This window comes from Scatophagus argus, chromosome 18, assembly GCF_020382885.2.
Source record: "Scatophagus argus isolate fScaArg1 chromosome 18, fScaArg1.pri, whole genome shotgun sequence".
In the NCBI taxonomy this organism is placed as follows: domain Eukaryota; kingdom Metazoa; phylum Chordata; class Actinopteri; family Scatophagidae; genus Scatophagus; species Scatophagus argus.
In genome coordinates this window covers 10,776,107-10,787,286 of record NC_058510.1, presented here as the reverse complement: position 1 = coordinate 10,787,286, position 11,180 = coordinate 10,776,107, and the positions used below count along the sequence as shown (strand labels likewise).

Here is an 11,180-nt window from a genome sequence, read left to right as displayed (position 1 = left end):
GAGGCCTTGGCTCTTACAGTAACATCCGCTTCTGATTAAAGCTAGTCTGTCTCCAGCTTTGTCCTTTTCAAGTCAACATCGGAGCAGACTGAGGCCAGGTTTGGGTTAGGCGGGTGTTCACCTCGACCACAAATCACTGAGACTGATGTGTCTATTAACATGACACTATGTTACATTTTTTTCAACAAACATTAACAATTGAACTGAATTAAGTAAATACTTAAAAAACATAAAAAGGAGTAATGTTAGACCTATTGGGATAGGTTTGTTGCTGAAACAGCTGAGCTTTTGGAGCATTTCTGTTGTGTTGAAGTCATTTCCTCACACGCCATTGATTGTTTGAGCAAAATCCAAACACAAAATCCCTCAGAAAGCAAATAAACTCACAACAGATGCCCTGATGAATGATGTCTCTCTGTTTTGCCACAGACACAGTGGCATGCAAATCTGCAGCCCATCAAACCGCATGGCACCTTTTCTGTTGTTATATCACAACATTTGTGAACTATAAGTGTCTGAATTCTTTGGTTGATTAGTTGATGTTGACCCATCCGATCTGTGACAAACTGCCTGGTAAAATGTGAGATAATTATGAATCTTATTGAAAGTGACTAGAATAACATTTTTTTTGTAGGAATAAGGGATCAGATGACTCTTGTATGCAAGGAGTCACTCATAGAGAATTCGCACTTACCAGCTCTCAGCTCTATGGAACATTAGTGACTCACTGATTCATTTTTCCTGCCTGAAACTTCACTATCTTTGCTCACTCTCACTGCTCTCCTCATTTCATCATAAGCTGCAGAAGGCAGTTGATTTCAGCCATGAGCCTCTATGCACCTATGCTCAGCACCGAACAGCAGACAAACACAGTTACCAACTAACTAGTAAAACACAGTGAAGCATTTAGCAGCTTAAAAGCCAGGTATTTCCCCTGGAAGTTGGTACAGCTAAAAGGAGGGGGAATATGGGACTTAAATTCAACTGCTGGCCAGAAACAAACTGAATTTTGCTCTGGGTCTGCTGGGTATTTTAACACAATGCATTTTACTAACAAGTTCACCATATTAAGTTGAAGGTTGAGTTTAGTTTAGTGTGGTTTAGTGTGTTCACAGCTTGTTCCACAGCTCCCAGATGAGTAAAAAAAATCAACTTTGTAGGTGTGGGTCTTTAAATGACCTGTAAGGCTGGCAGGGAGAAGCAAACCACCATAAGAACTCTTTCACAAGGACATTCATCTGTAGTCCTCTGATGTTGTTGAGGGGTGAATTTACCCTTTTAGCTGAGATGCTCTTTTGTCGTTGAGGTGCACTGGGTGCATTCCACTGGAAATGGGAAATCAGTATTCTTCAGACTTGAAATCTTTGGAAAACCTCACCAACCCTGACCTTTAAATCCAAGATGGCTGCTCTATGCATCAACAATAGTAAAAGGTGTAGAATATCATTTTAATTCCACTTCTGTATTTTTTGTGTCTCATTAAATCAGCCATACACACAGTAATATCCAATTTTTATCTGTGGATTTGTTGCTACAGTGGTTATTAACCTGGCTGGGATGACAGATCTTGGTTTTCCAACTTGTTGTAATGTAACTCAGTGAACTTATGTGTGACGTCATTCCCAACTTTCAACTGCTGAGGAAAATGGAATATAGGATATGACAAGCGAATCAAGTTTGCTATTGACAAATGACCTTCACCTCTGTAGTCTGTAGATGTCTCAGTTGCTTGGGTTTGATGAGTCTCACTGGGGGATATAAGGTGTGGGTGGGTACTCTACTCAACTGTTGGTGGTCACAAGAACGTGGGTAATAAAGCAGCCCAAAACTACCTAGCTTGGTTTTTCAGTGGCTGACTGCCACCATGATGGATCTCACCTCTGCGCATTGGGTCTCACAACAATCAGTGTAGGCTACCATCTCCCAGAGTCTGGAGTCATGCTTCTGACCATTTGATGAATGGGAGTCCATTCTCTCCTTCTAGCTCTGGCCTCCACCCATTCCCAGACAAAATAACTGGTTCTTTACAATAACTACTATACGTCTAACGTTATCGTTTTTCTGTTGTTGTTTTTTTTTTTTTATATAGATTTGTCTGTCATTTGGTGCTAGGTGGATAGTATGAGGTGAACTTATCAAAGCATTTCTACAGAAACAGCTGTTGGCTGCTAGAAATGGGGTTAATGAGAGTAGAAGTTGTTGGCAACCAATACGAACAAAACAAAACAAAACAAATTAAGAGATCAAGTAAAGGCTAAGAGAGTAATTAAAAGAAGCATCCGATAACTGCCTACACAAGAGAGGCCTTTCACATTGTACGTAGTTGTTTGATCGATTATTAATATACATAATATTGATTCTAGTGTTAAAGACAATATTTTCAAACGACACATTCCTCTCCTCTGTTTTTCTCCTTCCTGCTTCGTTTCTCTGTTCCCATTTCTCAGTCTGATGTCTCTGAAAGTCTTCAAATGCTGTGGGTCTCATTTGATCTCCAGCGTCAGACATCTGGAGCACTGCTACACTGAAACACCTGTTTTCAATTCAGGCAACCAACAGAAACATTTGATTGTCTCTCACAACCAGAACTTTTTTGTTCTCTCTCTCTTTCTCTCTCTCTTTCATTGAGTCACAGGCTGTTTGTTATGTTTAAACCAAATAACAACTCTCCTATAGATAATAGATGGATGAATAATTTAAACTTGATTAAGTATGATGATGCATGATTTTCCAGGTATTACGTTTGTAATTTTGGCACCTTAGCAGCTGAATAAGGTTGCTTTCAAATAGGTTCAGCATGTTTGAGATTAAATGGAATGAGTAACAATCACTGTCAAGATATTGGGGGGAGATATTCAGGTCGCATGAGAGATTAAATTATGTTGATGGAGAGGCACGCTTTAGGTGCATAATATGCTAAATTAAACTTAAATGTTGTAAAAACCCAACAAGGTTGTAAAAAATCTTTCATTTCTGATTGTTGTTGATTAACAATTGTGAGTATTAGTTTCCTGGTTTCAGCCATATAGTTGTAATTTTTTGAATACAACCAACATGGCAAGGCAGCTTTTAGTAGCTAAAGTGAAATTTCATTTCTGGCTAAATAAATGCATGTTTTATTTGGTGTTGAACAAATATGCATGCACTAACACTCCAGACATGTGCAGTGAGCACAAGCGCAAAAAGAAAAATCGCTAAACATAATGAAGCGAGAGTAACATTGAAGAATTTCAGTGGTGGTTTGGCTGCCAACTCTCTGAAACACTCAATTGTGCCTAATTGTTTCGAGGACAGAGCACACAGAGAGGCAATTAGGAATGATATGCATGGGCAACTCTCCACAGGAAAACAGCATTTAGGCAAAAGAATAACAAAGTATGATGTTTGCACATTCCACAATACTACATTAAACTATATGTGTGCAAATAAACATAAGATAGAGCCAATCACTGCATGTATTTGAATATTGACACTGTCAGCTCAGTATATTTTTCTCACGTCTGTCAAATATATGCATTCTGTAGTGTAAATGCAAAACCCCTGTTTTATAAAAGAAAAATAAATACAGTGAAAAACAACATCAAAATCCAAAACTCCTTCTTATTGAAAATTTACATAGTATTTGTGTATAGCTCTTTAATGGCAAACTCTTCAGAACAATTCACATTTTGGAAAATGCATGTTGCATTGTGGTGTAACATTAAGTGAGAGGATTTATACCACCCTAATATCATATATATATATCTCATATTATAAATGCAAGTGTTTTCCAGACAACAACTGCACACTCCAGGAAAATACTGGTCTGGCAAATCCTTCACACTGCAGTTTTTGTAGGGATTTGATATAGTGTGTTAATAACTGAGCTTTAGAGGTGCTTGTTGGCAGATTCTGTCACCTTTGCAGACAGCCAGCAAGGCTAACCAGTGGTGGAGGGTATTTTCTCATTTAACTCTGATTTAACAGAAAGAGAATTAGCGTGTCTCCCAAAATGACAAACCACTGTTTTAAATGCCTCACGATATAATACAAAAATGTTTTGTTACATACAGTACGCAAGTTAAATATGTGCAGGAACAGAGAGATATACTTATCAAACGAGTCATACAAGTATGCAAAACTAGACATGCCAATATGTGTACACATGCACATACATACATATATGAGCACCACTGCACATGTCTGTACACACACTCATACAAACTATATAGACACACACACACACACATATAAACATATTTCATGAAGAATTGGTCACTGCTCAACCAGCCGAAGTACTTCAAGCAAAGGCAGTACTTACAATATTTAAATCATACCCCGAAAGATTTCACAATAAAAGTCTAAATCGCTGATGCATTTAAAACAACAATAATATGACAAAATAAGTGTATTAGATGAATAACATTGTTTTTCATCAACCAGTTCTTTTCTTTAATTTGGTAAATTGTTGAATCTGCTCTGCAATTCAATATCGTGCAAAACTGTCATTTGTATTAATGAAGGCTTCATCGCTGCTTGGATCACACTGCAACCCAAAGGACTGAAATGTTAGTGCCTCCTTCATGTGTTATTTGGTTAACTCGTCCTCGGATACAGTCCAGAGTAACATACACTGCTGTACCATTCTGGACCTGAAATGAGGCCCTCAGCCCAATACTGGCCCACTGGCTCCCTTCTGGCATATATCCAGACACCTGCTGAGCCACAGGCCCTGCCTGTCCGCCCTGACCCCCCACCTGCTGCAAAGTGAGTTTTACAATATTGCAAGAGTGTATCAGCTTCAGGTTAAGGGCTATGTTTGCTGTCCCTTTCTCATGGAATATAAAGTTCTTCCGGCTGTTTGGCTCCCCTGAGCGGGCCAAATGAACCTGCGGTGTGTCCGGACTGATCTGCTGGAATAACAGCGGTTTATTCCTGACTGCTCCAAAGGGCAGACCAGTCCTCGACACAGTAGCCATCAGGGCTGATGACACCGCCGAAGGAATCCAGATAAGGCTCAGCATACTGATCCCAGTGCTGTCCCCGAAGTAGCGGATATTGCACTGGGAAGGAGTTGCAATCTCAAAGCTGAGCGTGTCCCCACTGTCCACGTTCACAGCGCCAGAGAGGGTGATAGAAGTGTCCCTGTAGTTGACGCCTGCCTTGAAGGCTTGCATCACTTCCTGGCCAGTACCATTGTGGTTAGTGTAGGCTATCAGGGAGAAACCTTCTCGAATGCAGGTGTGGCCCATGGAATAAAGCGCCTGTTGGAGGACGAACTTCACAACACCCCTTTCTGTGAAGCGCACACCGCGGTTGTCATGGGTTAGAATGATCATATATGGGTCGGACACTGAGGTCATGCGGAACGTTGGACGGTAGCTGGTCTGGTAATGCACCAACAGGGACATCTGCGCCGTCATAGCTACAGCACCAGTATCATGTGACAGCCAGAGCAGACTAAAAGACGGAGTGCTGATATCATAGACGTGAAGATCCTTACTCTGGTTGCAGTGTTGATTCGGGCTCTTTAGCAGCAGGGTGAAGGTATGGTTAGGCTCCACTTCAACTCCGCTACTCATGCTAACACCCTGGAAGTACTTCCCCTCTGGCTGTTCGATGCGAACACCACTGAGGTCCTGACCCTCCTCCTCTTGGCTCCCATTGAGCCTCATTCCCACCTGAAGGAAGTTCCTGCAACTGTGCTTTACTGCAAAGTTATGATCCAACCACACCAGACCGTGTTGCAGGAACGTCACCTGCCCTTCCTCATTGGCCAACAGATCAGTGATCTCTTTGCCTCGGATGTTTAGTTGAAGCCCGGAGAAGATGTGGATGCCAGAGATCCTGGCTGGGGGGACGACCACATTGCCCCCCCAAGACCGAGAGAGGAGGCTTTCCGAAGACCTGCCACAGACAGCGTCACTGACAGCTGTGCAGGGAACAGTGACAGGCTCTCCATCGCAGTCAAAACAGGCCTGGCACTCCTGCAGCTCCTGGTTGTAGAAGTAGTCGTGACCACACAAGCCCATCACTGCTTCTCTCTCAGAAACTCCCAGACACTTGAATCCTCCTGTGCAGTTACAGACCAAAGAATGTTGGGAAACCAACGAGTGAAAACAAGGTCTAACAGCTCTGCAGACATGTGATTCAGTACATAAAGATTATTTTGTCAGAAGAAAAAAATGTTTCAATTATTTCTGTTCTTCAGCACTGTGCCCAAATCAATTATGAATCAAGAAGATGAAAATCTATTCTATGTCATTCTAAAATGGAAATGCTAAGAGGATCATATTTTTTCAGTGTCCACAACTAGGAGGTAAATTGTGTTAATTATCCTAAAAACAAGCAATGTGTTGAACTCACCTGGAGTATTAAGGCACTTGACCCGCTCACCACAAATGTTTGATAATTCAAGGCATTCGTCTCTGTCCTGCAAAAAAGAAAAATATATATATACAGTATATATATATATATTTATCATCATTATCATTTTTGAAAGCTGATTCCAGTACCATTGCTTCTGCACTGAAACTGCATAGTTCATATTTTGTTTCTCACGAATTGATTTTAAAATGAAAAACAGGAATGTTATCAACCATGGAGGCTTTTCAGGGTGAACATTTTCTCTCCAAATAAGCTGTTGTTTTATTTGGGCGTTGCTGCTATATGCTTGAAAACCACTGACTGATAAAAATATGTGAAACTGCAGCTATCAACTAACTACTATCAGCTGAAACTTGATTACAGTTGTGTTTGCAATGGCTTGGTTTTCACATATCTCAGATAACGGCTGTGCAGGACAGATATCAGTCCCAACACCAGTAAAGCAGAAATGGTATTAATAAAGCTGTTAGCTGAAAAAGAAATAACAGCGTTTTAAAGTATAATACCTGGCACATCCTGTCTGCAGTAGGAGAACACTGCGAGATCAGAAAGAAGCCTGGTGGACACATGGTGCACTTCTCACACTGAGGTGGGTCCCTTTGAAAATCACAAAACTCCTCTGGCCCACAGGGTGAGGGACATCCCAGCAGAGGTTGAGGAAAATGAGCCTCTCCAACTACATCCATCACCTTTGAGTCCATGTCCATTTTGTGGACAGCGTAAGACTTCTGCAGGTGGCTTCGGGCCTGGTTCTGCAGACCTGCCAGGTGGTTCTCAAAGTAGCTCTGCAGCTCACCCTGCAGGCCCTGAAAGGAAACCTGTTTGACGGTGTCTGAGAGGAGGCCATACTGGGCCTTCACCACATCCATCTGCTCGTACATGCGCCGCTGCTGCTCCAAGATCTCCCTTTGCTGGGACAGTAGTGCCTCCTGTTGGTCTGCGAGTTTCTGCTGCAGGTCGCGGATGACCACCTGCTGTGCTTGCAGGGCCTCCACCAGCTTTTCCTGCCCCTTTGCCAGCTGGAGGTGCAAGATGAGGGCATCTTCTGAGGGAACTTCATTCTCCCCTGACAGGAAAATAATGCAAAATGAAAGATGGGAGCAGACAGACATGTTTTTACTATTAAACACTGCAGTGCAGGAGGTGATTACATGAGATTAAGAGTGATTCTGTCGTTTGATTTCTGCAGGAACAGAGTGTGAACACCCTCTGACCCCAATCTATTGGTCTAGTCATGGCAAGTGCAATTAAGGTTTTCTATATGGACCAACATCAAAGCACTCTAAATTTTCTGGACAATTGACTCTGAGACATTTTTCCAGTACAGCTGCTCCAATTGTTCTGCAGATATAATTTTGGGCTGATGGTCAACAAAGTCTTAGCTACTTTTTCTTTTAGATCATTTAACTCCTTTTGCTGGTCACTTGTGTGAGAAAGAGGTTAAATTCAGTATTGTGTATTTGGTCATCAGCCTCTTTTGGATTGCCACTAAATGTCTAAGAGTGGTTATGCGCAGTTGTGATGTTTTCCATGGAGTAATAAGCCAAGAGTAATCTACACACAAAATTTTAAATGACAGTGATGATGATGATGATGATTGTGATAGCAGACCCGGCTTGATGTCACATGTGAGCTGGACACCCAAAGGCGCGCCGCCAAGTTCCGACGACGGATATCCAAGCTCCGGAAAATCTCCCAGGAACTGTGCGGCTCTGTCGGACAGATGGACAGGAGGAAGCTGGCTGGCGCTCTCCTCTGATCCGGCCAGACATCCTTCTCCCACACAAGACTTTACTCGAGGTCTTGGCCGTATCTTAAGCGGCAGTCTGCACTCAATCCCTCTACAGTCTCGGGTGTCATTGGTGGGCTGAAATTGTTTCACAAGAGCGAGGCAGTCCACATCGGTGCACCCTGCAGGTAAAATTTCATGCGCTCTTATCCGTGTGCCGCCGCTGCTGTCACCGTGCCGCCCGCGAAGTGGCTGGACAGCCGGGTAGGCTTCCGATGCTGCCCTTGGAGAGCTCGGGTACGCATGGTGTTGGCTTGCAGCTATTTGCGCCGCTCTCCCCTGCGTTGCCGGGTTAAACTGTCGCGGCGGTCTGGAGGATCTGCTCCCCGGACAGTGCGCTCCGCTGCACGGTCTTGGATCGCCGGTTTCAGCGCCGTAGCAGTGCGTCCCCCGGCAAACCTCTGCGACAGCTTGCAGTGATACCCAAGACAGCAGCAGCAACAGCACTGGTGTCACTAAAACCATTTTGCTCTCTGTCACTCTCTCCCTCCTGCAAAAGAAGAACAATGCGAGTTAATCTTATGATTGACTATTTCTGGAAAACCACAACTCTCCAAAACTGCTCTCAAAGAAAGTCCATCTTTTTCTCTCAGACTGAACACTTCTCTCTCACAACTGAAAACAAACTTTACTATCCTTGACACAGAGACTCTTGATCTGCAGTTCTTGATAGAACATTACCTTCAGCTCCAGGGTTTGGTGAGACTGGCTTTCCCTGCTGTCAGTAAGGAATAAAAACATTAGACACACGCATTACTGCTGGCTCTCTCCATGCCTGACCCACTCCGAGGACTTCTGCAATACAATGTCAGTATGTGGCATTCCTAAGACTTAATTAGCATCAGGTTTCCTCGGCCACAAATTAACCCTTCACCTTCCCTGTTCTCCATACAGAAATTCCCCGCTGAGGTGCAAGAAAACAGAATGAAACATTTACTAAATCAAAACATATAAATATTGGCTCCCATTTTCATGTTAAAAAAAAAAGTGCACGCATTGCCAAAAGTTATGTAATTTCCCGATGACTGTCACTTTTCATTTTGCTCGCTGTTGACTTTCCTATGACCTTATGGCCATCCAAGTTGCAAAAAGTGACAGTGGTTTTTGTTCGGCACATCCTGAATGTTGAGACAGCTGCTGGTTCGCAATGTCCTTCACGTTAATACTGGCCTTGTCAACAGCGAGTGCCCCTTGTTTATAGACAGAGCCAACAAAGGTCAAACTTTTGTTGAAGGAACCAAGTGGCAGAAGTCAGGAACGCAAAACCCGCAGCTGTTTTTGTTTTTTTTTTTGTACCGTGTTCTCTCATTTTAGTGTTTCAGCAGTCACGCTGGGACGTTATCTGAGGCTGATGTGTGGTGAGATGTTCACAGGTTCTGATGTCATTTTCTGTCATTTCAAGGTCAGATGCGTATGGAAGCCAGTGTCTGCCAAGAAAAGTATGGAAAAAAAAAATTACACATCATGACAATTAAAAAAGTCAAACATTTGGCTCATCTCATATCTTACACTTAAAATATCTGAAATAATTCTAAGTATCTCATACTTTTGAGTCAGCGATCCAAAATTTTGACTTAATCTCACGCCATTTTGACTTATATTATTATTCTGATTTAGCGTCTCATAATGATCACTTGATATTTTATTTTCGCGACAAGTGATTTAGCATCTCTTCATACTGACTTGGATTGTCATCAATAATTTAGCCTTAGATATACATAATTTTGAATTAGAGACCTGACTCACTAGTTCACATTTTTGACTTTTCAATATGTCTGTTGGCTGAGATCAATAAAAACAAAGCCTAAGATTCCTCGTGTGTTGCATTGTGTTGGAAAATAAATTCTGCAAAACAGAGTAGTGGGGATGATTGGAAACTTGATGATTGGAAAGGTTTGTTGCATGAAACAATTTCTCTGGTGTAAACATGTAGAGTGAATCAGTGCTCTACAAAGAAAATAAGGAGTGCAAGTTGGAACTTCTTTAAACCACCCACTGAGTTTAGAGGCATTTGGCATGAACAGTACAGAAAAGTACAAACAGAGGGCACTGCAGCACTCCTGTATGCATCACTTCTCACATGATCACAGTGACTGTTTTCCTGTTTTCCTTTGACATTTGACAAATGTTTTATGGTTCTGCAAGGTGCCACTGGTTTTGTCATTACCACCCCACATCAGAGCAGAAAAGCCCGAGAAAGATATTTAGAGGTGTGTCAGAACACTCAGGTTCAACTGAGAGACTAATGGCTTAAATGTATACCCTCTTTTACACCTTATGCCTTAACATCTGGGAAACTGCAATACTGCTTTGTCAAGAGGGACTTTGCTTTGCAACTTGTAAAAGCTTAAAATTGCAGTGCATACTTTATTCACAATGCACAACATTTGACAAGCACTTCAAAACAACAATCCTGTACAGTTTTTTGACCCCATGCTGTGATGTGTGAGCTGACGCACATATGGGCTAAAGGACCACCCTCAGTGACTGTAGAGTGACTGCAGTGACACAACAAGGCTGGAAAAATGGCCCCTTTCTTTGCTGCAGAGCTCCACAGCCGTTAATCAGTGGGTCTAGTTGAGAAATATTCTCCATTGCACCAGTGTGCTGTTGTTTAGTAGAAACTTGGAGCTAATGGGAATCTGCCTTTGTCCATCTGTCAACTTCTTGAGAGACTGAGGAAATGAGTGGTGGTTGGGACACATGCCTGTACCCTCAGTGTTTGTCTAATACATCAGAAGTCACGAAAGGATTTTGGACGCGTTCAAGGTTATTTAGTTTCCCCCTGTGGTGCTCGGCTTCTGTGATGACAGGATTTTGCCACAGAGAGGGTGGTCGGTCTTTCCCACTGGAGCCAAAGCTCATTTTGGGGCCAAATAGGACACAGAAGTACTAATAATAGCAAAAATAATGCCGATAGAAATTAATGTATTCCTGTTTAACGGATGAAGGAGTTGAAAATGTAGTAAGCAAACGTTAATAGAAGCACATTAGTGGAAATGCAGGTGCAGGAGGAGGAGGTGCA

General features: G+C 42.4%; 1 protein-coding gene across 2 annotated transcripts; it reads right to left on the bottom strand.

The window, feature by feature from the left end:
* Nucleotides 1-3,339: 3,339 nt before the first annotated feature.
* On the bottom strand, nucleotides 3,340-10,201 carry nell3 (NELL (neural EGFL like) family member 3). Of its 2 annotated transcripts, XM_046371991.1 has the most exons (5): nucleotides 8,837-10,201; nucleotides 7,978-8,645; nucleotides 6,873-7,432; nucleotides 6,346-6,412; nucleotides 3,340-6,052 (listed from the first exon to the last, which is right to left on the bottom strand). In XM_046371991.1, the coding sequence occupies exons 2-5, from the start codon at nucleotides 8,618-8,620 to the stop codon at nucleotides 4,521-4,523; spliced, it is 2,802 nt and encodes a 933-aa protein (XP_046227947.1). In that variant the 5' UTR covers nucleotides 8,621-8,645; nucleotides 8,837-10,201; the 3' UTR covers nucleotides 3,340-4,520. The 2 variants fall into 2 exon arrangements, with proteins under 2 accessions (XP_046227947.1, XP_046227948.1); XM_046371992.1 differs by lacking the exon at nucleotides 8,837-10,201 and having other exon boundaries at nucleotides 7,978-8,810.
* Nucleotides 10,202-11,180: the final 979 nt, after the last annotated feature.

Excerpts from the sequence above, each read along its gene's own strand:
- nell3 (XM_046371991.1), bottom strand. The coding sequence starts at position 8,620 with ATGGTTTTAGTGACACCAGTGCTGTTGCTGCTGCTGTCTTGGGTATCA. Across the intron at positions 7,433-7,977 it reads CACATGTGACATCAAGCCGG|GGGAGAATGAAGTTCCCTCA; the intron begins GTCTGCTATCAC and ends TTTTCCTGTCAG. Across the intron at positions 6,413-6,872 it reads CTGCAGACAGGATGTGCCAG|GACAGAGACGAATGCCTTGA; the intron begins GTATTATACTTT and ends TCTTTTTTGCAG.